This window comes from Poecilia reticulata, linkage group LG17, assembly GCF_000633615.1.
Source record: "Poecilia reticulata strain Guanapo linkage group LG17, Guppy_female_1.0+MT, whole genome shotgun sequence".
NCBI lineage: Eukaryota > Metazoa > Chordata > Actinopteri > Cyprinodontiformes > Poeciliidae > Poecilia > Poecilia reticulata.
The window spans coordinates 24,003,049-24,030,057 of record NC_024347.1 but is presented as its reverse complement, the minus strand read 5'-3'; the positions used below and the strand labels follow the sequence as shown (position 1 = coordinate 24,030,057).

Genomic DNA, 27,009 nt, shown 5'->3' with positions numbered 1-27,009 from the left:
CTTTAGACCAACAATTAGCTCCGATACTTTTAATATCCGATACTTTTAATATCGGAGCAAGACTTAGAGAAACTGCTGTTAGTTTATAAATTGTGGAATACTTATCAACCCAGAACAAGAATCAAACATGGAGAACCAACATTTAGCTACTTGAACATTTTAAAGTCTAGTTTTCTTTTGTTGTGCATTTTTCTCTTTCTTTTGGTTTTGTTGTTTGTTTTATGATCCCTTCTAATTCCTGTAAAGCACTTTGAACTGCCTTGTTACTGAAAAYGTGCTATATAGATAAAATTATCTTACCTTCAACATTTGACCTTTGCTGTTCTGATCTAACTCAACCATGATTGTTGCTGCAACCCTGAAAATAAGCTTATAAAGTTAAAATTTTACATATTCAATTTATTTATTTCCTGTGAAAGGGTCAGGTTAAAATAATACAAATCACAAATATCCTGTTAGAGTTGGAAAATTACAACCCTATGAACAACCATGAAGATGATTTATTGGGGCTCCAAGCTGGAGTTTCTACAACCAGACACAATAAAAAAGGACTAAGCTCCTATTAAATTAATAAGGTTATATATCACTCCACATGTAGGCGTGACGTCTGATAACTGTATCAAGGTTCTACCGCAAATAAAAACATTTCTATATTCTTCCAAAGCTGGAAACAGTCCTAAAATTATTTTACAAATTCTGCACAGACTTGTAGAAAGGACTGTGAGCTGAGTAGTAAAACTAGATTTTGATATTTTGACCATAATTTATGATTTTTGTGAAATGTTCTGGTTTGTTAAATAACTGTTAATGGGATTCAACCTGCAGGACATAAAGGACATAAATCACAACATGAATTACTGTGCTAATAACCACATTTTACACATTTTGTATGAAAGACTGATGTTGCCTAAAGCCCCTCTGTTGAAGTACCATGAATGGACCTCTTAGTAAAGCATTTTTCCTTTATATAATTATTCAGCTGCTGGCTTCAAGAGATAAGACAGAACTTGTCTTGTTTTATAACGAAACAAATCTGATATGTTGGAAGTTTTTGATTACATAATCATACATACTTTGTGAAATCCCCATTCTCGTGTTCTTGGGGTATTAGTTACAAGACTGTGAAAAACAACAAGCCTGTTATGTAAGATTGTCATGAAAACAGCACAAAGCTTTCAAAAGTATTAGACCAAACAAGATGGCAGTGCTTTTATGTATCTATCTTTTTTTTTTTTTTACCAATATTTTCATATTGTGGTGCAAGCACCGGTTGTACTTGGGCTGCAGTGAATGTAACTCAGTAGCAAATTTGGTTAAATTTTTGAAGGACCATGTAGAGTTAATAACCACTGACAGCCATGAAGGTGACTTATTGACACATATTGATTTTTGCTTCATCAGAACCTCTCATACATGATATTACTGGTGCTTACTAGTTCTTTTACATTTGTAATCTGAACTCTGGTCTGCAAATTACCCCAAACATTCAAYAACCTGTAAGATTTGATAATTAATGTCCTCAGTGATCTGGACACATTTTATTAGCATATACAAGCTAATAATGCATTTCTCTACATTTTTTATTTTGTTTCAAAGAGAGATTTTATGTTAACGTATGTGAAAGATCTACAAATGGCATCAAATCCAACTTAACTGGTCTGATCCCTGTGTGAAAACCTGCTGGATTTTCTAACTAATGTGCTAGACTAACTCTTAATAGCATACACAGGATTTATTTGCCACTAGAGCCAAAAAATACTTAGAGCTATCTTTGTGAACATGATAGAATAACAATGGTGATACATGCATTAATATACATATTTTTAAAAAGTTCTAAATGTTGTTGTTATGGGAGGATACGGTAGTTTTTTGGACTAAACTCTCTAAATGTCTCTTTGCCCTTTTTTCTGCTCATAAGGTCGTTCAGATATTCAAAGAGGAGTGGCAAAAGCAAATGAGGTGGATTAGCAGTGCTTGCCAACAGCTAATGGTGTCCTCCAGGAAACTTCTGCGGAATATCATCTATGCTATTCCAGAAATTGACCTGTTAGCATGTTATGACGATCATGATACTGTCACACTGCAATACTCTTCAGTCAGAGGCTTCTTCACATTTGTTGCAAGACTGACTGCTACCGGAGATCCTTCCGATCCTCAGTCTTTAAAGTATTTTTTAAATGAAGTGAATAAAATTGACAAGTCAGATAAATTTCTTTTCATGAAACTCTTTTGAACCATTTAATGTGGTGGTGCTTGTTGTAAAATGTTGAAGAACTACTCTTGTATTAAACGTGCAAGTTTGCAAGAAACATTTTTCATTCGCTGCTTCATAGGGTGCTGTATAAAGCCTAATCAAGTTCAGTGTGTTCACTATAACGAACAGGACAAATGAGCTACACTAAAGCATAAAAGAAGAACCGAAACTGTTTTAGTCCCAAAGCTGAAGCCAAGCTTTTTTGACAAGTGAAGCCCATCCGTAACAGATAGTTCCAATGCAAGCAGTGGCCTGTTTGCGTTTAACCTGAGGATATCTGGAGCTTGACTCTCCAAACTCTTGCTTGACATTGTTCGGTGCAAACTCTCATGAAACGTGCAGCATTCAGCATTTCTCAACCATACCCCAATACAAAACATGTCAATGTTTTCTTTTCCCCTGGAGGTTTTAATTTTCTTTTTCACTAATCCAGATAATCTAACTTTCTTCATCTTGATTGAGTTAGCATGATATAAACTATTTTAAATTAATATTTAAAACATGCTGAGTCGAAGTTTTGATTTGGTTCATTTCGTTGGAAATGCAGGTTGGGAAAACGTCCAGGATTCAGACACAAAAAACCCTTGATACCATTTGAATCTAATTCTACAAAGATGAAAAATTACATTGAAGTGATTTATGAAGCCTACGTATTATGTTACGTAAAATGTATTCATGAAATGTTTAGTTTGACGCATCACTTTAGTTATGTTTCTCGATGTAAGTTTCACAGTGAGGCTTCCACGGAAGGTGAGGACAGTTCGCCCTCTACTGGTAGGAAATTTGAATTGCATCGCTACAAAACAACTGACAAAACACAAACAGAAATTTATCATTTGTTTTCTTTTTCAATAGCTCTTTGGGTTAAAACGATTTATGTCTTTTATAAACCTGCTGTGCTTCAGAAAATTCTTTGCGAAGCCAACTGCTGTGTAAAAAAATGGTAAATGAAGTTACCATTTCAAGTTAAATAAACACATAAGGAATATATTCATTAAGGCAGACAAAAAGCAATGCGTTATCCAAGAGTTTCTACAGAAGAATGATTCTAAAGATACAAGGTTTTTTTTTAGCTCTTTTATGTCATTTAGCAGCAAATTGTGCATTTTATTTAGATTTTTTAATTCAATATTCCAAAGGACTTACTACTAAAAATATTTTTTCTCCCTGCAAAAGCTTGATATTTTTCTTTGTTTTAATACGTAAAAATACAAAAAATATATTTAAAAAAAAGAAAATTCTCTAATACTTTTACTAAATAAAATAATATTTTTATTGAATAAAAACAGATTGTTTTTATTCAGTAAAAATACAAGACATATTCAAAAGACTATCCTTTTCTTCCAGAGGTCTTATAGTTTTTGGCAATTTAAATATTTTTGCTGTATAGAAACAAAAACTATGATGATGTGGATGGAAAAGATTATGACCGTCAGACGAGAGGTCATCATAATCACACAGCACTCTATTATTTTACATTAAGCATATGATTTATATGGCTTTCAAAAAGTATTATCTTATTTCTATATAAATATTTTTTTCCTCCCCAAATATTTTTGCGTGTGTGTGTGTGTGTGTGTGTGTGTGTGTGTGTGTGTGTGTGTGTGTGTGTGTGTGCATAGTTTCTTTATTGCCTTGTTCAGAATTGACTTTTTTTCTTGGATTTCTGATTAAAATAAGTCAGAATTTCTTTTCTAGTGACCCTAATGCTTTTCTGTCTGTAAATCCTGGTTATTAACTATATTGGATATTGTAAGAGAGAGAGAGAGAGAGAGAGAGAGAGAGAGAGAGAGAGAGAGAGAGAGAGAGAGAGAGAGAGGGAGAAAAAAAAAAGAAAAAACAGAAAACAAGCAAACAAAGACCCTAATCTTGGCTATCGCCCTAGAAAAGTGATAGTTTGTTACTTTGATTTCTTATTTTGTCTCGTGTGGTACTTTCTGTGGCCAGCTTATGTCCCAATTCATGTATTTCACTACTTTTTACAGTTTTTGTCTGTTCTTTTCCCGCTGACACATTGTCTCTTTGTGGTTATTTACATTTAAATTAGAGTCCCAGATTATTGAACAGCATAATTATAATTCTGGGACAGGAAGAGAAGACCCCCTGACCGTCGGGCCCCCGGGCCTGACTGAAAACACTTCTGCCTCGGCTTGTGTTATCTGCGCGGTGGGTTGTGGGTGTGAGAGCGTCGAAGTAAAATGGCGGACTTGGCAAACGAAGGTGAGTAAGTAGCAGTGTGAGAAAAACCCCCATCAAGCCTTACCTGCTGATATATATGCTCCTTACAATTGTGTCTGCACACGCGGGAGCTGCAATGAAACATCTCGGTCCCATGTTTATTTGTGTCTTCGGGTACCGTGTGGCGTCGCGGTGTTTATAATACCCACAACGTTAGCAAACAGGCTAACAATGCTAACGGTTGGGCTCAGGCTAATACCTGGAATATGTCGGGGCTGCCCGGTTTACCTCTCAAAGCTAGCGCCCCGGCTATTTTTAGCCTGTGTGTTTGTCCATTTGTGATCCGTTTTTAGCAAGTGGTATAAATCGTTTTTTGTAATATTATGAGTATGGAACAACGCTGTCCATTTAAGCTCATTTGGTGCTGCATTCCTCTGTTTGACTGTCGTAAGTGGCTATCGCTTGTTTAGGCGCGTAAGGGTGAAAATGGCTATTAAGACAAGGCTCAAGTCGCTTTTGTGAAAGTTTGTAATTTATGCCCTTTATTGATTCCCATTGGGTTTATTTTGAAACTAAAGCTAACAGGGTGAGAATCTTAGTTGCACTGTTTGTTAGGAGAGATGACTCATGCGGGATGAAGCGAATTAGCACGCTAACTATAGCCTGCACTCTGCTTCATGGAGGAACCGGTAGCGGCGACTATTTGCTGGAAAGGGTCATAGTAAAAGTGCTAGCTGGTTAACATAAGCCGGGACCACCTCTGGCAATTTGAATGCCTGACGTGAACACCAGCATTACGCGCAGGAATCCATACGTTTATCATATTGGCTGTTTTGAATGAAATGAAAAATGAAAACAAAGATGGGTGATAAATGTAGGTCACTTAGCATTTATTGCGTTGTTGCACCAAACAGAACCAGCATGATCCATCTGTGCAGTGATTGTCAAACAGCTTCGCAGCATATTTCCCAGATGTTTATCTGTTGCAGCATTGCATGTGCACTTTTGTAGGGCAGGCGGCGTTAATGATGCTACCTACACCTGCCCGGGAGCAGGCCCCGCTCAGACACAGGAAAACCTTTGTCTGATACCGTTATAGGATTACACATCTCAGAGGTTACACCGTGAAGATGCTTTAAGTGGCTTGAGGTGACTCCAGATCATTTCCTAGCCTTGTGAGACCTCTTCTTCACGGGTATACAGCGAGAGCCTGGAGCTGGAATTGAATCTTCAGCCTAAATTTTTCAGAAAAACGTGATATAATGTTAAAGGCAGATTTGAATATTTAAATAACACTCTTGTTTCTTCAATGAACAATTATTGTTGCTATTGCTTGTGTTGGCTAGCTTTGATCTACATAATATATTCTTGCTCTTCCCAGAAGTGTTAATGGGATTGTATGATTAAGCCCAGTTTGTATGGGAGCGGATTTTTCTGCCTGTCACCACAGAAACCTTTATAACTCAAGATGTTTGTCAAACAGATTGCAGCCCTCATTAGATCACCTTAACATAAATATTTTAAAGATGGTAAATGTCATGCATAATGCTAAAGTGTGCCTTGCTATATTCGTAATGACTGTGATTTTACTTGGCTGTCTTGATCAGTTATGGATATTGGCTTGTGATCTTTATCAGCTTTCATTCTGTAGCCTTTTTTTTTTTTTTTTCAACTTTCATGAAAAGTTGACTGGATAACAATACAGGTAACCTAAAGCTGATGCTTGGATGACCAGCCTACATCTTTTCTTAACAGACAAGCCTGCCATTGCACCTCCTGTGTTTGTTTTCCAAAAAGATAAAGCACAGAAGGTAAGTTTCTGCTTTCCGTCAAAGCACTTTCACTTTATTTGATCTGTAAAAGTAGGCATGGGTGGTTCTGAGATTCTTTCAGTGTGAGTGAAAGTACCACAGGTTTACACTTTAGCAAAAAATGTAAATAAAAATATGTAACATGATGAACTTGCGCCTAGAAACAATTACTCCTTTTGTTGCTAAAATGATGTAAAATATGGGTCATTACAGTTCTAAAAGTGTTTTAACACATTTAACTTGTTTATTTTGTAGCTTGGCAAGAGCAGAAATATAATTTAGTTTAGTAGTGGTTATAAGGCAGAACATTATACTGCTGTTGCTATTTTTCTCTTTTATAGTGTACAATCCATTGGAAGTCTCTGGTTAACCCAGTAGCTTAGCCAAGAGTATGTGAACACAGTATTTTGCAATTACATGGTGTGTGTAAAATTAAAACCACTAGGGCTTCTTTGGAATGCAATCATTTTGACTATCGTATTGCAAGTGTCACACTTTATTTGCCAAAGGCATATTCATCATGCTTGATGGAGTGTTGTATTAATACCCACACCTGACACACAGGATGATGCCCTATAGGTCACAGAGAGAGTTGGAAGAATAGAACTGATGGAAGAGAAACGAGATTGATCCGATCCAGGCGTTGTGATCCTGTGTTACTGCAGGTTACATGTTGACTAATTTTGCCCTTAAACTTACAGCCAAGAAAAATTCTGCAAATTTTAGTAATAAAATATACAGGTTTGTCCGTATTTACACAGATGCTTAAAATATATCCATAGATTGGACAGATTGAGTAAAGTTTAATTATATAGAGTCTGCTTAGCTTCAGCTTCCTAGGAGATATTTTATCATAAAAAGGAGGAAGTTTGAGATAAATGCTGGTTATTGGTTTCATGCAAACATGTAGATCAGTGGAGGTTGCTTTCCGACACGGAGTAACTGGTGCACACTGAGTTTACGATTGTCGTATAAATGTAAATAAAGTTGAATTGACTTAAGGAGAGAATTTCTGAAATCTAGAGAGGAGCAACAAGAAGTTTCTTTCTGCAGACAGAAAGTGTCCAACTAAAAATACTGAATATTTTATTCTGTTACCTCCATTAGCCATGGATTATAATGGAGTTGGGAATTTCAGTGGCCTGTAGGAAGAACCTAAAGTCTTAAGGAAATAAATGACCAGCTGCTGTCACTTAGCAATGCTAATTCCTATTAGGCCACCATATGTTTCTGAATTAGTTTCACTTAAAATAGTAAACTTATATTAATTATGCTCTTGTATTTATTGCTAAAAGTTAATTCTAAGACATAAAATGCAGCCGTGTTGCTGACTGGTTTGTTCATATTTGCTTTTGACAAAAACGGTCAATATTGTAAAGACATTTTGGATTTTGAGCTGTTGGTATTGGCAGATATTTAGTCAGATTTTGGGATTCGGTTGAAACCAAAAATCCTGGATTGGGCCAGCTCCAAAAAGATTCAGAAGACAAGAAAACATGGATTTATTGATTATATTAGTATTGCAATATTTAACTATAATGCCATCATCACGTGCACCCTACTGCTGTGCCAGGCAGTTTGCAGTCACTTTCCCAGCAGTGATCCATAAAGCCAGAGAAAACTGCAGTAACTTCTGCGTTAAAAGGACTATATACCTTTGGAAGTACATAGCAGAAGATTTCGAAATTTTTAATGCCACTTTCTACACAAACCTTTGGCATTATCTTGACACCAAACATTCACCTAAACCTACGTTAAGGCATGTTTGTTTTTCAACACTTAACAGCTTTTTCTTTCTAGGTTTAAATTAAACCTTAAATGGCTTAATTCAATTCTTATAGTTAATAACAAACATTGTTTTGGTTCTGTGACTTTTAAAGGTATTTTTGAATGTATAATAACTGGAGCTTTTATTGTCGTGTCTTGCAGCGGTCTGCAGAAGGCTCAAGTGCAGAAGATGGCGAGGGTAAACAAAATACTATAATCTCTGTTTTGTGTTATAGATTTTCTCTAAAACTAACAATAAAAATGTTTAACTCCTGTTTTCAGACTCCGATAAAGATGAGGGAAGCTATTGCCCCCCAGTGAAAAGGGAACGGACCTCATCATTCCCACCCCCTCATTCTGGTAAGGACATGTAGTGACTTCCACCATTTTCTCCTCTTCTTTTTCTTTTTTTGCTTTATTCTTTCTTGTGGTATTATTTGTATGCTGAGTGCAGTGTCCTGTCTGGCTTCTTGCAGTTCCCAAGAACAATGTATTCATGCCCTCAAGTTTCTGCCAGTCTCCAACTGGGAACTCTGATTCTGAGCCAGGTGAGGCTTTAAGACCTCGTGTTGAAACGTTTTAGGTTTCAACTCAAAGGTGTCTTTTCTTTTAAAAGAACGTTTAAAAAGGTTTGTCTTGGGACGTTCGGGTTGCCAGCACATTTTCAGTGCCGTCTTGTAAGCTTCCTGCATACACATAGCTCTCTGCCCACCAAACCGTCTTGTGGTTCTTTTACTTCTAAGTTTGGGACTAAATTCTAAGTTCAGGGGCCTAGTGTTATTTATAGAAAAATAAATATGTGCAATTTCAGATTGTATGTTTTATTTTTTTTGTCTGGCTTGTAATAATTTATCACGTTCAAGCTGACTGCCAACCTTAGAGTAACAGGACAAGGTTTCTGTAGATGTTAGATTTAATAGGGTTACATGTTGTGTTTTCACCTGTTCATTGCAGATCGTGCTGCACGTTTCCCCAGCAGCTGGCTCAAACAGCCAATCAGTCGCACTTCTGGTCAGAGCAGCTGCTGCTGCTGCTGCTGTTGCTGTTGCTGCCGCTGCAGCCTCGGTGTTAGTTTGAGGACCGGGTTGCTAGTAAAAATGTTGGCCGTTTGCACTCTGGTGAAAACTGATCTGAGGTTACAGAGCATTCATAAACTCTGGATAATTTGTAAAAAAAAAACAAAAAAAACAAACCACAAACAAAAAAGTTTAAATCACAGACAATAAAAACACATTGTCTTAATACTGTTAAACAAGATGAAATGTCAAAAATGACTTTATGTTGTGTGTTTGTGGTTTTTTTTCTGGTGGGTTTTTATTAAGTGATCTGTGTTGCTTTCTGTAAGCTGCAACCAGGTCATGCTTTATCCAGAGCAGAGAGAAGTGAAACCTTTTGCTGTTTGAGTTTGGCATCCTTATTTGTAAGAACTTCTTAAAACCCTGAGAAATTCAGAAAATGTTTTCACTCTTGGAACTATTAGGACCATGTGTAGCCTGTAATTATGCCTGCAAACAATGCACTTTTCCTGGCAAATAAATTTTTAAGCATGCATTTGAAAGTGTTTTGATTTTTAGTGACTCAAACAGATACTTTGGTGTTATTAGATGTTATGCTACAATGCTTTGCAAAAGTATTCACTTCCCTTGTAGCTGTTTAGCAATTCTTTTTCACTAATAGAAAGCTGAAAAGTTGTGTGTTTGAGTGAATAAATAATAGAGCCAGCTTTCACTGCAGCTGTAAGTCTTTCTTGGTGTGTATCTACCAGCTTTACACATCTGAATATTTTTTTTTTTTTGCCAATTTTTCAATGCCAAACTCTGATTGGATGCAGAGCCTCTGTGAGCATACATTTTCAAATCTTTGCACGTTAGTTGGATTTAGGACTTTGATTGGGCCATTCCAATGCATTAACTGGCTTTGATCAGCCGAATCCAATCTAACCTTATAAACAAGACTGCTTATTTATAAAAGTCATAATTTTTGTTTGAAAATCCAAGCAGAAATATTTTTTCCCAGTAGGTAAAATAAAACCTCTATCAAGCAGTGCACAATATATAACAAATAATAAAAAAAAAAAAACAAACAAATGACAACATTTAAGTTGTTGCAAAAATGAAAATACATGTTTCATTTTTTCTGTTATGTTGTAACATACCTTAAAAACAAGTTGATCAAGATTTGGTGGTGAATTCTGATAAATAAGCTCCATATTAATGTTCGCAAAGCTCTCCATGTCAACATTGCATGGATTACCGAACAATTTCATGTCATTTATTGCTCTGAAAAACAGCAGAGCTCCCTGTGAAGTCATGGCTCAGCATTTGGGAACACAGTGGTGCTGATTTTTAGTTTGTCATTTAAGTGCTGCACATATCCTCGCCGTCTCTGACTCTGCCACGGGCGACATGCACCCCAGCAGTGGGCCATTACTAACAGGTATATGAAATCATCTCATGGACCAGACAGAATCGGATCCCAGGTCTGATTTGGCCCCACGGGCCTTGAACTTGAGATGTCTGATCTAAATCATTCTGTTGTCTTGGTGGAAGCTGAATCTCTGCCCCCAGTCTCCAACAGGTTTTCTTCCAGGATTCGTCTGTTTTTAAGCTCCCTCTGTCTTCCAAATAACTGTAACTAAGTTGTCATGATTCATCTTGCCACTGTGTTTTTCTGACAGTTGTTTGTTCAGATTGCGTTTTAAAGCCATAAAGTTTCGTTTTGGTCTTTTCTAACCCAATTACCTTTTTCCATACGATGGCTGTGGCCCCCGCTTGGCTTGTGTCAATCTGAAAATAAGACTTCTTATTCTTTATCGTCACTGTGTGTGTGTGTGTGTGTGTGTAGCTCTGCAGCTCCTCCAGAGTGAAGCGTAGATCCTCTTGGCTGTTCTTCCCACTAATCCTCTTCCTCGTCATGCCTTGGTGGTTTGTGAAATACTCTTTCCATTTTCAGATGACTGATTGAACAGAACACTGAGCTATCCAGAGTTTGGGGTATTGTTTTTGTAGCATAACCCTGCTTTACTTTAAATGTTTTCAGAACTTTATCTCTGTATGTGCTCTTCTTTGGTCTTTGTGATGTTTGCTTGCAAATGTTCTTCCGTAAACCTGAGGCTTTCACAAGGCAGCTGGATTTGTACCGAGAATAAAATACATACACTGAAATCTATTTATTTGGAAAAGTAAAGCATATTTATATAGCACATTTCAGCAACAGACAGTTCAAACTACATAGAGACCAATACAATGACCAATTATGAAACAAGTACACGTTTCATTTTGTCAAATGTCATCTAAATCATCAAGCAAATACTTTGGTCAGTGTTCCAGTTGTTATGGGACAGGTGGAGGTTTTAACCCTGATTTAAAGGAAGTCAGTGTTTCAGCTGTTTTGTTTATGTTTGTTCCAAATTAGTGGAGCATGAAAACTAAATACTGCTTCTCCATGTTTTCAACCAACTTTCATTTTCACTACAATTACCAAATTCTAAGTTATTTTGTCACACAAAATTCCAATAAAATTGATTGAAATTTGTGGTTATAAAGTGAAAGTTTGAGGGGTATAAAAGCTGCTTAATGTATATTGTTTTGTTTTGATAGCTATAAATAGGTGAGGTATATCATGTTTGAACCATTTTTTTTAACCTCTTACATCTTTCAGGAAAAGACTGAGGGACCTTCAGATGTAGAGAGACTAGTTTTCAGGTTGAGATCCTGTGTAGTCTGGCAACATTTACTTATCAGTAATTTTCTGGATATCTCATTATGAATTTTGTTAAACAGCTTTGCTGTTTTGCCTATTTTATTGACAAAGTTACCTTAACTGGTACAGAAACATTAAAACATGTAATATGCAATTGTCATATGCCACAATTTTTAGTAAGATCAGATAATTGTGAAAAAGTGAGAATGTTCCCCAAAGGTGAATAGAAAGCAAAGCAATTACTGAAATACATGCAGGTGAACTTTGACTGGAAAGAATATAAACACAACAAACGATACAATAAACACAGCTCTGTTATTTTACAGCCAGGATGAGGAAAGCCTGGAAACGAGCCTCCTGTGGAAGATTTCCTTTAACCTTCTGCAGCTACCCTTGTGTTAGCTGTTTGTTTTTCCTCCTATTAATAAACTTTATAGGTCTGGAATCGTGCCTCTCATAGTGGCAGGATGGTGGAGCAGCTCTGTTAGTTCTGATTAGTTCTTTTTGTCGACTTTTGTTAATGTTTTTGGCCGAGGCGTTGCTTGTTGGACAATTATTCCCTCTTCTGATAGATTCTGTGTAGCTGGAAGCATTTTTACTCTTTTAGTTTTGGACTGTTGTGATGTGTAACCATGTTGTTGGGGTTTTTTTTACTACTGGGTGCAGCTGATTAGCATCTCAAATCTCCAGTAATACCTGAACCCTGACTCCAAATCCCAGAGGAGCTGGAAAGAAGTCTTTATGGATGCAGAGAGAGAAAAAGGAAGTTTGAAAGATTTAAATAGGAGTGGCAAAAGCAAATAAGGTGGATTAGCAGTTCTTGTCAACAACTAATGGCGTCACCCAGGAAATGTTGCTGTGAAGTAAGATCTGTTGGCATGTTGTAACGGTTTTGAGGCCGCCACATATCAACGGTCTTCAGTCACAGACCTCTTCGGATTCGTTGTGAGACTTACTGCGAGCATAGATCCTTCCACAACGACTCTTTAAAGATAATGATATGAGTTAGGGCAACATTTAATTCCCCTTTGGGATAAAGAAAATATTTTTATATCAATTGAAACACAATGCCTTTTCAATGAGGATTCAAACTATTTGATTTAAATGTTCTTTTTCAAACTTTGTACTTTTCAAGGCTGAATACCAGGTGGCTTTTGCCAGCAAGTTTTACCTATATGTAGTATTTGCAAACCTTAAAGGGAATTGTCATCATATGGCATTTTAGACACAAAAGTGAATCATTAAATGCAAAAACCAAATAAAGCAAAAGATGTGCTTTTATATTGTGCTCAATCACTGATGAAGACTAGTTAAGAAAGCCAGTGAGCTGAAGAAACGGTTTAAAAATGGGTCAGAGGACAAAAACTTGCCTTGTCAGGTTTTTGAAAGCACCATGAGCGTTGCTGTGGTTACACGCACAGTGGTTAGAGAAGTGGCAGTCAGATTCCTATCTATTTGTGTTGCTTTGTAATTTTTAGATGTGTTAATATTTGTTGACTTTTCTGCTCTACTTCACCAGAGGAGAAACCTATGGGGTTCCGTTTAAAGCCACCGACTCTCATACATGGGCAAGCACCGAGCTCTGGTAGGTTTCAGTTGTTGTCGTCATACTGCCGGATTATAATATAATACATTTTCTTCAGACACTTCACACATACCCTGGGTTTCTGAACGTACAGTGACAAAGCAATATAAATGATTTATACAATATGTAAGACAACTTATCTGTGTTCTAGGCGTCCCGAGTCAAAAACCCAAGGAGCAGCAGCGCAGTGTCCTTCGCCCAGCAGTTCTCCAGGCGCCAGCCTCCAAATCACATTTAGAGTCCAGTGAGTACAGCTTCTACTAAGGTTACATCAATCACAACATAGTTGGCAGTTTGCTAAGGTACTTCACAGGATTAACAAGTGAAAAAATAGGCTGAGTTTTGTTTGAGAATTGTGTCAGTCTGAGTTACATGAATATGCTATCTCTTTTTAATTAAGTAACAATGCAAAACTTATACCATATTTATATTATGTTTTCTTCTCAAATTTGTCTAAGAAATTAAGAGAACCTGTCCAAAAAAGTGACCAGTTGCTCCAACTCTGGGGTCTTTCTAAGAGACAGCTACATTGTCATGTTTGGAGTTTTAAGTAGTTATCAACAATGTAAGGAAAGTAACAGTCCTATTTCAGCAATTTGAAGTTTATTTTAAATCATATTGGTTTTAAAAAACATATTTAAATGAGGGAAATCCATATCTTGTGCCATTCCAATCAGTCATTTAACCTATGAATTTATTTACAGTTTAAAAAACAGACATACATTTTACAGTAAAATTGAATGCCTAGTGTTTCAGCTGCTTACATTGAGATGTCTGCCAATAGGACCACAGCAAGCAAAGCAAGTCACATGACAATCACACACACTACCCAATAAACAACAATCAGGAGTTGAGTTTCTTCAAGGAATCTCACTCTTGATCGTTTAACATCCCAAATTGTTCTGTCATTTTCTGAACTCTGCTGATCTTAACTATTAATATATTTGTTACGAACAGAACCAAAATATGTAAAGTTTTAATTCTATCTGACTAACATTAAGTTATCATTTTGATTTCTCACACAAGCTAAAATGAGAGGAAAGAGAAGTTTCTTCTGATTTCAGTTTATTTCTTTATTAAATACTATTGAGCTCTCAATTTGATTAGGAAAAATATCTCCATTTCACATCACATGACATTCTTATGACTTTCTGATGACCTTACATAATGAAGCAATAAGACATTTATGTCTGCAATAAACTAGCTTTGTTATAGTTCTCTCTACCTTTTTTTATGCCAGAAAATGTCAAAAGAGAGAGGGAGGAACCTACTGCCTGTCACGGAAGACCACAAATCTGTCAGCAAACTTCATCTGTCAGGCTCGTTGCCCAAACTTGTTGCTCAAGAGCTTCTGGCATGCCATAACAAACAAGAGTGTGTAGTGACTCATTGCCTCAAATAACTGGTTAAACTGTATAAAAAGGAGGAGTAAATAATAAACACTGTAAACTTTGACTTTATTGATCTCTTTGGAGTCAGAAATACCATTTTGACATTTTCTTAGATTGGTTTCTTGCTACATGCAGTGACTATAAAAAGTACTTCCACTCTCTTCATTGCTTTAACAAATCAATCATAATCAAAAAGATTTCTCTTTTGGCAAAAGAATATATTTCAATGTCAAAGTGAAGCTGATTTTTATTAAATAGATTTGTAACATGAAATAAGTGACTGCATAAATATTCACCCCTGTTAAGTCAGTATTTAGTAAATGCACATATGGCTGAAATCACAGCATGGAGTCTGTCAAGTTCATAAATACTTTATTGATCCCAAAGTGGAGTTAAGTGTTGATATAACCCTTTTTCTCCTGAAATCTACAATAAACTCCTTTTTGTTTACCCTCAAAATGAGACAGGTGTTCTCAGGTTGCTCACCTGAACACAGCGATTTTACTACTTAAATGTGAATTAATGGTTTCTTATTTGTAATATATATATAAAAAAATTATAAAATGTATTTCCTTATTGTTATAATAAGGTGTTTGTGTGTAGAATTTTTGTAGAAAGACATTCATTTTTAAATGAATGTGACATTCATTTAATAAGGCTGTAGCATAAAATGTAGAAAAAGTGCTGGTCTCCAAATGCTCTGTGTGAAATGTGAAATGTTTTCTGTATAATTAATGCATTGATTGTGTTTCAGGAAAGAGAGAAAAAATGTATATATATGTAATTTGTTCTTTTTTTAAACTTAGATTCCACTTGTGGAACGAACGGTGTGAAAAAGTCGCCAGAAGGCTCACTGGTCAGCCAGTCCTTCTTCCTGAACAACAAAGAGCACTCGACTACGCCAGCCAAGTCACTGGTGAGAGTTTCATCATCGTTTCTGTTGAACGGATCAATAATCTTAATTTTGCTTCACTGGTTTTAGTTGCTTCTGATTCTGTGAGTGGTTTAACTGACAACTTTAACATCCTGCGCAAGAATTTTAAATCATTCCTAGTTTCTTTGCTTTCTTTGTAATTGCAAATCGTTTATTTTGAAAGTTGCAACGGGACATGTTTGCCGTTTAGTCTGGACGAAAGATTAATATAGCACATTTACTGATTAATGGAAACAAACTGAATCAAAACGTTGAACTACCTCCTTTGCATGTCAACAAATCCTGCAAAGGTCTGCTTATTAAACATTCATTTGAGTCAGCTGTGCTAGAGCAGGGATGCATCCAAAAGTTGCACAACAGTGGCATAAGTAAATCTTGATGCAAGTTTTCCTTGCATCAAGTTAAAAGACAGACTGATTATGGAAAAGACATTTTTAAAGATTTTAACATCTCAAATTATGATTAGCATTACTAATTGCAGACTGCAGTCCTTGCATGCATCTCCCATAGCAGGGTTCAGCAACTTTTACAATCCAGAGAAACATTTCTCATCTAAACTTTTAATAATAAAAACCAAAAATATAAAGAATCTTAGCTTTTTTTTCTAAAATATTATGGTGAAATTTGAGAATTGTAATTCGATTTTTTAATTCTGTGCCTAATAAAGAAGACCCTCATGTTGTGGAACTACTCTCTTTCCTCTGTGCAACACCCAGGTTTGTTTTACCAGTTATGGTCCTGACGCCTCGGAGTTATTACCTTGAGAAATAATGAGATTTGGTTAAATATGAAACAGGCTTTAATGCCAAAAATGATCAAATGTTACAAGTCATACAAATGGAACAGATACAGAGTGACGTTCACCGTCAGAGCGCTGGGTGACACTTAGCTCACCTTAGGGATGCAACCAAGTGAGGCAAAGGTTGCAGTGCGAGTTTTGCTTTTATTCTTCTCATTCCTCCCTAAGGGTTAGTGCTAGTCGGGTTCATTTTGTTTATGCGACTGTCGTCAGTATTTTGTGATATGGTTTTGTAAGCATGTAGCAGTGAGCGTGCAAGCAGATAAAAGAAATCATTTTATCCATAAAACTCAATTTGTCTGAGTCAATGTATTTTCAATAAATGTAAACCAGCGGCTGACCTGTAGAAAGTGTCATTTACAGACATTGTGGTTTATTTAAGTGAAAAAAAAATCTGATTTAATATCTTTGAGATGTCAAACTGCTTTATTAGAAGTAAAGTTAAATCTGTTTGTTTGCATTGTTTCAGAAACATGAAAATGAGGAGGATGGAGCAAACGGCAACAAAGATGGTGGCAGAAGAGACAAGAAGGATTCTGATATCCCTACGTCTTTCGTGTTTGGTCAAAATATCAAAGACAGAGCAAAGGTGAGCTGCTGTAGATTGCTGATGTTCTACAGTGCATTTTGAAAGCATTTACTCTTTTCATAAATGTATTCCAATTTTTGCTTTTTTTTTGTCTTTACACTTAAATACTTCAAGATCATCAAACAAATTTTAACATGAGATGAGAACTACCTGAATAAATACAAAATGCAGTTTTAAAACAATGATTTCATGAATGAAAGAGAAAAAAAAAAGCTATCTAGTATTACCTGGTTGTTCATAGAAAAAGCAATTTTCCACTAAGAGCCACCCTCTGATGGCAACAACTGTAATCTGTTATTTTCAGTCAGAAGCAGTGAGTCTTTCACATCAGTGTTGAGCAATTTCTGCAGAGTCGTTTTAATTCATGGGGGTTTTATGCATTAAAGGCTTATTTTAGTTACAGCACCGCAGAACCTGAATCGTTTCAGGACTTCCAGATGCGTTTTGCAGTTTTGCCTCCTGCATAACTCTGTGTGTGCTCGAGCTTATGGTGACAAACTGATGGCTGGAAAATTTTCTTCAGGATTCAAAAGATAGATTTTTTTTTTTTACATCTATAACAGCAAACTGCCCAGATCATGAGGCGACAAAGCAGCTCTGGGCCTTTTTTTTTTTTTTTTTGGTTTGCATTGTTTTTCACCTTGAAACTCTCCCATGGAGGCTATTTTGCCCATTTTCTTTATTCTCATTAACTCTGACCTTAACTGTGGCCAGTTGGACATGCAGGGCTTTAGAAGTTGTTCTGGGTTTGTTTGTGACCTTCTGGATGAATCATCAATGCATTTTTGAAGTGATTTTTCTTGACCGCTCTTTCCTGGGAAGATTCGCTGCGGTTTCACTTTTTCTCCATTTGGCTCTTTGGTTAATTTTTATGAATCAAAGCCTTAGAACATCTTTCCAGACTCATAAATGTTGATGACTTTGTTTTTCTTTTTTTTTTATTTCATCACATTGGCTCATGCTGTGTTGCTTTTTGGTGTCCTTTAGCCTACTTCATGCTGTCAGACAGGTTCAGTTTAAGTGAATTGAACTTATCTTTCCCAAAAACATGTTTACTCAGTTCAAATAGACTCTTAATGAATGAAACAATCATTTTAAAACATTTTGTATTTTCTCGTTATCTTTGTTTGATCTGCAAATGTTTTTTCTCAACACTGATGTGCTTCAATAATCCAAATTCAAGTCATAATGTTTTGCTATTGAATGGCTTAAATATTTCAGTAAGTCTAATGGGCCCATTATGTGCAACACACAGACACACATTTCTTAAATTAAATTAGATTTGAGATGTGATGTGATGACTTCTTGTTGAGCATGTTCACGTTAAGATGCACTTTGTTCAAATAATTACTCATTTCACTTAAAAATGATAGCTATTTAAAAGGAGCTTTCTCCTGTATGCACTTATTTGTGTGTTTTGAACCACACAGCTTTAAGCTATTTAGCTAATTTGCTGTGGGGATTTTTTGTTGTTGTTGTGGTTCTTTTTTTAGATTCCCTCTCATGTTTTTGTTGTTTTTGTTCCAGTTGGATGAGAACAGCACAGAAGACAACTCAAAAGACGCGGCGCAACTGGACTCTCAAACAGAGGGCACTAATTATTTCTTACAGTACATCTCTACCCCAAGGTAATGAGATTGTGTCTCAAATATATTTTTAGCATTTCAATTTAATTCATGGGTTAACCTGCGTTCACCAACTGAAGCTTTTCTTCACTCCTTTGTTTTACTTTCAGTTCAAATGCCACAAACAGTACAGATGGTGGAGCAAAGTTTGTCTTTGGGCAGAATATGTCTGAAAGAGTTCTGGTAAAATGATTAGCTGCTTCCCAGAGATTTACCAAGATGACATTTTAGTCAGCTTTTTTTCTATTTTATTTATTTATTGTTTTAAATTTCAGAGTCCCCCAAAAGGCGAGGTCTCAAATGAGGAAAATAAAGAGGTTTCAGCTGCTCCTGCTTCAGAGCCCTCATCACAGGAAACGACTCCAGAGAAGGGTAAAAATACACTCTCTCTTGCTCTTCAAAAATGTTTGCTATTCAGATTCATTACTGTGAGAAATGACAGAAAACTTAGCTGGACTTTGATGAAAACCCAAACATGTAAGATCTAAAGAAATGTTTGAACACAGCCACATGCACGCCTGCAGGTTCCAGGGTCTTTTTCCAAGGCATGGAAACAGAATCTGATTAAATCCTCCTATGTTCTCTACCTAAAGGAACTTGTTTACCACCACAGATGCAATGTTTTTATTGTATTTTTATGTGACAGACCAGCAGAAAGTATCATGTTAAGTGGAAGGAAAAAAAGCAAATATAGATTTTTCTTAGAAATAAAATCTAAAAAGTATGGTGTGCATCCCCCCTCCCCCACCCCACCAGCTCCAGTCAATACTCTGCTGTGGCATTGTTTGGTTAAGTTACAGCTGCAGGTCTTTTATATCTCTGTCCCACTTTTTCCTCATTTAGAGACTTAATTTTTTTGGCCAATGTTAGAAAACATCTGCACAGATTCTCAATTAGATTTAGGTGTGTGCTTTGACTGGGCCATTTACTCTGATCTAAGCCTTTCCAGTAGTAGCTTCTGGCTTTGTTCTCCTGCTGGAATGTGAACTTTGACCCCACTGTTGAGTCTTTTGGCTCCTCCAGTAGGGGTTTCTTCCAGAATTGTCCCTTTGTTTAGCTCCATCCAACTTCTCATCAGCTCCAGCCTTCCCCTCTGTCTCCACAGTATGCTGCCACCACCATCTTGTTTCATTTTTGTGAAAAATATTTTCAGTTTTTCACTAGTTTTTTTTAGACAAGTGACATTTTGCATGACGACAAAAACATAACATTTTTAAGCCTTCTTTTGACTTTCTTTGTGCCACTTTTTAAATTGTGGGATGCACAATTAAAGCGGGATCTGACAGAATTGTCAAAATTTCATAATTAGACAAAGGAAGCCAATTCAAAACAGAAGTGGTGACATTATGTGCGTCATTGTTGCCTCTGAATTCGCAACGGATGATTTTGATTTATGTCTCATGTCAACTATATAAAAGTTGGAAATAAAATGACCTGAATTGTGCTGCTCAGATTGCCATTAAGAAGTCCTGTATTGATCGCATTTGGGCCAAAAACGTCAGATTTGAGTTACATTTGCCTGTTGTGTTAAAATGGCCTAATCCTTGCCTTATCTGTCAGGACATCTGGGTATTTTGGCAGGTTGACAGTTGTTGCATGCTCTTTGAATTTCGAAGGTATTTGGAATAAAAGGTTTTTGTGACAAACATGCATCAATTTCCTTCCATTTCACATTTGTCTGCTGCGCTCTGTCACATAAAATTCAAACAAAATGGGTTTAAATTTGTAGATATAATATGACTGAACACTTTTGCACTGAGTACAGTTTGTAAAGGATCAAAGGCAATCTGTTTTGCTTCCAAGTTAGGGAATGACTACTTAAAAAAATCTTCAAGCAAGGAGTAAATGATTTATTCTGCATTTCATTTTAACAGCAAACAGTGTGTCAGAGTCTTTGGCAGAATCTGCAGCTGCTTACACCAAAGCCACAGCCAAGAAGTGCATCTTAGAGAAGGTCGACGTGAAAACCGGGGAGGAGTCGGAAAGCAATGTTTTACAGGTAAAAAGACGAGACAGGCCTTGTGCATTCAACACAGTTGAAAGGGATGCAAATTTTTCCCTTTTTATTTGCCCCTTCCTTGTTTTTGCTACAGATGCAGTGCAAGTTGTACGTCTTTGAGAAGACGGCTCAGTCGTGGATAGAGAGAGGTCGAGGGTTGCTCAGACTCAATGACATGGCTTCTACTGACGACGGCACGCTACAGTCTCGTCTCGGTAAACACACCTGCCAAACCTTGAATAGACAAGGACCTCAACCCTGTTAAAAATTAACAAACAAGTGCAAAGTTTAGTTAACCAAATAAAAATGCTTGTATTTTAGGTTTTAAGACCATACGACGTCTTGAAACTGCTTCAAGTGCTTGTTTTTAATCTCTGCTGCAGTACTTTATGCATGGCACAAGGGGGTGCTAAGTCATGCGACTAATTTGATCCCTTATTAATGTAAATTATAAGGTTTGCTTCAATCTTTTTAATAAAAACAACAATAATTTTCAAACCTTGTTTTAATGACATTGTTTAAATTCAAATATAAGAAATAAAAACACATCTAAGACTAATCAGATTGTATTAATGGTAGCTTCATTGTGTTTTTTTTTTGTTTTGTTTTTTGTTTTTACCATGGAAAGTCTTAAAGGATAAACAGTTTAAATGATCTTGCAGTAGTTCTGTACAGTCATGTGTCTCTGTGTCCCCTAATCTTCGCAGTGATGAGGACGCAGGGCAGCCTGCGGTTGATCCTCAATACAAAACTTTGGCCCCAGATGCAGGTGGACAAGGCCAGTGAGAAGAGTGTGCGAATCACTGCCATGGACACAGAGGACCAGGGGGTCAAGGTCTTCTTAATATCAGTATGTATCGCAAAGCAATAAATTAAGGTTATTTAATGGATTACATTATCTTATTTTTAAGTTGTAGATATTTTTAAATATGCCCAGATTTTTATATTTCTGTTCCACATTTGATTTAGGTGTGTTCTAATCTTGTGTGGCTGTTGCTCCTCTCTTTCTTTCTCTTTCTTTAGTTTTAGAAATGTTTTGGTCTTGCACTCCACACGTTGTAGTTCTGAAAAAAAAAAAAGATTTATTGCACAATGACAAAACAACATGGCTCATGTTGCAAGGAGGCACACAGCTCAATCAGAAGAAAGCTACTTGAGAACATGTTCTGCACCTGAAAATGGTGTTTGATTAGGAAAATGGTGTTTCCATAACTACTGCCTGCTATTCAACTAAATTTTAAACAGGAGCTGAGTGGTTGTATCCACAAAAGTGGATATAAGGAAGACCATAGATATAAGCTTTTGCTGTAGTGCTAATTTCAATTTCCACTGTGTGTACTAATGCATATTGTGGTTTTTTTTTTTTTTTTTTACAAATTTGAACTATTAAAATAGGCATTTATACATGTTTCTACAGGAGGTCTCAAGTGTTTAAAGATTCTGGCTATTTGCGAATGGTTGGTTTCCACTGAATGCTTCTCTCGTTATGGAATCAAACACTATAGGAATATGTTAACAAATATATGTTGTTTATGTATTTATGAATGAAAGATTCAATCAGTTGCAAATCTTGTAGAGGTCCAAATAGGCTGTTTATTTCAGAAGATGTTTGTTTTTACATGCATCACAGCCGTGTTGGATTTTGAGTATGGATGTGTGAGAAGACTCCATCGTTTTCTCTTGGACTCCTGACGTCTGGGAACATTTGTTTAGTCACCTAACTTTTAGTTTGGAAATTTTCACTTCAGACATGCAGTTATTGAAATTTATGGATTTCGTGACAAATCTCAACAAACAGAAAATGTCAAATGTCTGATTTTATGAAAATGTCTTGGACAATAGTTTTTGAAAAACCTTATATTTAATCGATTTTAGTAGTCATTTACCTGAATTCCATCATTTTATCATGGCTTGTTTTTGTAATATAATTCCTTGTTGACGGCTAATTGTTTATTTTAGCCTTAGGCATAGGCGTTTCCTGATGTGCTTTTACTTCAAATGCTCCAAATATTCTGTTTTTATAGCATAGTGTTTATTTCCAGATGAATACCATTGGGCTTATTCTAATTAATCTTAAAACCTCCATCAAGTTTAACCTTTCGCTCCACACACTTTTATCATATTTACTGCTCCCACTTGCATAACAATGTTTTTTCCTGCCTACTAAGCTCCACAGCTTCTCTTCCCAGATGTTTGACATTAGACTCCAGTTGCTTAAAGGGCACCAAGCCTACAGACAGACGTTAAATCTGAAACATCTGCACGCAGGAATGTACTTACAGTATATGTACGTTTAAAGTTCCTTAGATCTAGCTTCCCTTTTTGTCTTTTTGTTTCTTTAGGGTAGCTCGAAAGACATAGGTCAGCTGGCTGCAGCGTTACATCATCGTATTTTAGCTCTGAAGAGCAGAGCGGAGCAGGAGACGGAGACCCCGGCGACAAGTATCCCTGAAGCCGAGGTGCCGCAGTCCAACGAGGACGACAGCGACGAGGAAGACAAGGGTTCTGCCTCCGCTGCAGCCTCCACTCCTGCTACAAGTCAGTTTGCTCAATATGTACATTATAAATGTACAGTTGAATGACAATAAAGTCTCTGTGTCATTTTGCTGAATTATTCCAAGTTTCTGTTGACAAATTTGGTGGCAATTGCTTAATCTAACACCAGGTTGACAGGCGAAACTATTTCTGCAGTAATTAATGTTTTGTTTTTACAAGAGGAAAAATAATCCTGCGTTTTTCATACATGGTGTGAGCGCCCAGAGAAAAGCAGCGAGCAGTCGGAGGAGTGTTCTTTGTTTTAATGACTAGGTTTTGACTAATGATGACGGCAGACGTGAGACAGTCAGGTCCAATTAAGAGAGCTTTATAAATGTGCAACAATTTGAATCTGGAGACAGGAGCGCCAGGTACAGGAACAGCTTTTTGAAAGGTAATGTAGATCTGAATTATTTATTTATTTGAGGTTGAGATTTAAATTTTACCAAGAAATGTTTCAGTACGATAAGAAGTTTTGATGTTGTTTATGTGGATTGACTTACAATCAGTCACATTCCTTTTCGTGAGATTGAGATGTTTACCATTTATTTCTGCATGGAAACAATCTTAAAATGCAAATTTCAGAGATTAAAACCACGATTTACTGGTCTCTGATTTGATGTGCATAAAAGAGTGAGTCAAGCAACATCTTTTTACTTTATATTTACTCATTTGTAATTGAGCCTATTTTAAATCTTTATCCGAAGATGACAAATAGGACTCAGCCTTATACGAGATGTGTTGATGTCTGAACATAGATCTTTAATCAGACCACTGCTTGTACTTCCAGATGTGTGAGAATTTAAATGCTCATTTGAAGTGCTTCTCTGAACCATACAAGTGTATCTCAGTAAATTAGAATAGATTCAAGAAGCAAATTTATTTTGGTTATTCGGTTCAAAAGTTATATTAATTCTATTAGTGATGTATTTAGTTTTTAAGGCCTCCTCACCCTTCTTCCCCCCACTCTACCCGCCTCCTAACTCTTCACCAAATGTTTATCCTCACCCCTGTTTCTCGCCTAAACCTAACCCTGTCCCCCCCGACCATCACTCTACATTCTATGGTTCCCCCCCTTCCTCCCTTCTTTTTCTTCCACTTCCCATTTCCTCCTCCTTTTGATGATGAAAACCAATATAACAATTCACTGCAAGCTCCATCTGAGCCCAGGGCAACTGCACCCACCGGAATATGCTAGCCATATTCTACGCAGCCCACACAGCACATACAAACCAAAAGGTGGCGCCCTGGGGCACACCGTAAGCACCATACACCAACCATAAAAGATGGTCCCTGTTGCCCAAGGTGGTTCTTGATCTCGAGTGAGAGTGGATACCCTTTGAGGTACCTAAAGGGGCTGAGAACCATTCGTGGGGAGCCTCAAAGAGTGAATCACCAACCTAAAGCTAATAACAATCCTTACATGTAGTTTTAGAATGCTACATAAACCAATAAAAAAAGGATTTTCTAAACGGAAATGTTTCATACAGCAGACATTCGCTGATGCCTTCCACAAGCAGAGAAAGCCACATGATCATAACAAGACGGGACGTAACAGAACATTAAAAAGTATTGGACTGAGGACAAGGACAAAACGATTCCATGTGGGCTACCACCACCACATTCATTGTCTTAAGCCCTTCCTGATCCAGAGACCGTGTGAGAAGCGTCTTAAAAAGGGACATATGTTGCTCAGTGGTCCAAGCTCTTCTTTTCTGATGAAAGTAATGTTTGCATTTCATTTGGAAATAAAAGTCTGGTGGGGGAGTTTGAGGGGCCCAGAATCCAATATGCTTGAGGTCCAGTGTGAAGTTTTCAGTCAGGGATGATTTTTGAGAAGCCATGTTGTTTTTGTGCAGCCATCTACCAAGACATATTAGAGCATTTCATGCGTCCTTCTGCTGACGAGCTCTATGGAGGTGCTGATTCCATTTCCTAGCAGGACTTTGTACCCGTAAAAACTGGCAAAGATACCGAAAACTGGTTCAAACACCATTTTGTTACTGTGCTTGATTGGTCAGTAGTCGGATCTGACCTGAATCCCATATTAAATCTATGGATTATTGTGTCAAGAGGAGGATGAGACACCAGATCAGTGAAGGCTGATATCAAAGCAACTTGGGCTTCCTCAACATCTCAGCAGAACCACAGACTCCATTACACGCTGCAATGATGTAGTAATTTACGTAAAGGAAGCACAGGCTAGTATTGAATGTATATGCTAATGCAAACACAGGCTTACTTTTCAGTAGGCTGACATTTCTGTGTTAAAATCCTTTTTTTGTCCTATTTAGTGTTAAATCTTGATTTAGCTCCCTTAAAATGTATCCAAAAGTGGAACTCCTCTGTAACAAGTTTCTCTTTTTTTGTAACTCATTAAAGTGAAGTAAATGTTGTTGGTCTTAATTTGCTAGTCTGACTTGTTTGCCAAAATGTAAAGTTGAAACAGACACGAACCAGCATGTTTATGTCTGGCCACCTCAGGAGAAAATCATGTTTTTTGCGCTCTCACGCTGTGTTTGATTTAATATATTGAGGCTGTTCACCCGCAGTGACATTTCCACCAATTTCCTCTCTTTTCCTGCAGGTAATTCAGATGGAGGCGAGAACCAGGCAGCGGGAAGCACATAGCGTCACTCTTGGACAGCCTGCTAAGATGCCGCTGTTGAGGTATTTTACTGTAGGCATCTCCATGGACAGCCCTTGACCAATATGGGTCCTCCAGACCAGTACTTTTGGATATTAGAAGTCTAGCTCCAGGAAATAACCCCCTGTGCCGGAGTGTCTCACCCAACTCGTGCAGTTCATCTTCTCTGCATTCAGCGTAATATCTGGAGTCGTTTCTTCCCTCCCTCTCCTGTTTTGTGTTTTATTTTTGTTTTCAAGTATTTTTTTTCTCTCCTGATAGCAAAAATAAAGACTTCAAAGCTTTGGTTTGGGACTTTTCTGCTCATCATATTGATGAGTGTAAGGGTGTTTTCCTCTACATTTTAAGTATGGCACATGTTAAGACTGCAGTTTCTACTTTGGGACCTTTATACTCACTCTACAGCCGTACCTCTGGACTCCACACATCCAGAGGAGCTTCGTTCACAGTGTGTTTTGACTAGTCATTTAGTCTGTTGGTCCTACATCCAGACCGACTCTCCTCCTAACCCTTCCTTCCACTTCCCTCCAACCAGTCTGTGCGTTAGGTTTTGGCAAATGTAATTTATTTTGGGTAGTGATTTTCATAATGCATCTCAACACATACGTGCTGTTTGTAATGGCTAGCCAAGATCACTCAAGTTGTCATTACTAGCAGTTTCTTATATTTCCTATTGACCTATATTATAGTGAATAAAAGACTCAAACAATGCAGTTTCCGCTAATGTGATTTAATTATTTGAGGACAAAAGGGCAGAAGGATTCACCTTAAATTGTCATCTGAATTAATGCATTTTAGTTACTCATGTTTATTTTTGTGGAGTTATTTTTTTTTCCAGCTTGAGAAAATGAATTCATCAGTCTTCATTTTGCATGTAACTTTTTATTTTATTTTATTTTTTATTAATTTCAGCATCCCAAGGATTAATCGTCTTGATGCTTATTTTTACGTTGACAATGATATAAACTTTTTATCCATTTACATCTGGAAACCATGTTGGAGTGAAGACTTCATGTGTGTAAAAAAAAAAAATATTAAAAAAAAGAAGAAAAAAAAACAAAATATTGAGTGATGACTGTAATACCCTTTGAATTACATGTACATTTGAATATATCATTTAGTAGCACACCATGTTTTCTCATCTCTTTCACCTGCCCCCCTTTACAAAATAAACCATTTTGGACTGACTGTGA

The 27,009-nt window shown here is 36.9% G+C and overlaps 1 protein-coding gene and 1 long non-coding RNA gene across 4 annotated transcripts; both read left to right on the top strand.

Annotated features, from left to right (window-relative positions):
• Nucleotides 1-4,372: 4,372 nt before the first annotated feature.
• ranbp3b (RAN binding protein 3b) lies at nucleotides 4,373-27,009 on the top strand. Of its 3 annotated transcripts, none has more exons than XM_008434420.2 (17): nucleotides 4,373-4,474; nucleotides 6,188-6,243; nucleotides 8,173-8,209; nucleotides 8,293-8,370; nucleotides 8,487-8,558; nucleotides 13,232-13,297; nucleotides 13,449-13,541; nucleotides 15,495-15,604; nucleotides 16,891-17,010; nucleotides 18,538-18,638; nucleotides 18,746-18,818; nucleotides 18,911-19,007; nucleotides 20,510-20,634; nucleotides 20,729-20,849; nucleotides 21,342-21,484; nucleotides 22,977-23,172; nucleotides 25,757-27,009. In XM_008434420.2, the coding sequence occupies exons 1-17, from the start codon at nucleotides 4,453-4,455 to the stop codon at nucleotides 25,798-25,800; spliced, it is 1,554 nt and encodes a 517-aa protein (XP_008432642.1). In that variant the 5' UTR covers nucleotides 4,373-4,452; the 3' UTR covers nucleotides 25,801-27,009. The 3 variants fall into 3 exon arrangements, with proteins under 3 accessions (XP_008432642.1, XP_008432643.1, XP_008432641.1); XM_008434421.2 differs by having other exon boundaries at nucleotides 4,386-4,474; nucleotides 6,230-6,243; XM_008434419.2 differs by lacking the exon at nucleotides 4,373-4,474 and having other exon boundaries at nucleotides 6,145-6,243.
• Nucleotides 13,580-14,752, top strand: LOC108167115 (uncharacterized). The gene is made up of 2 exons (XR_001777520.1): nucleotides 13,580-13,847; nucleotides 14,538-14,752. It is a non-coding gene; the product is annotated as an uncharacterized LOC108167115 (long non-coding RNA).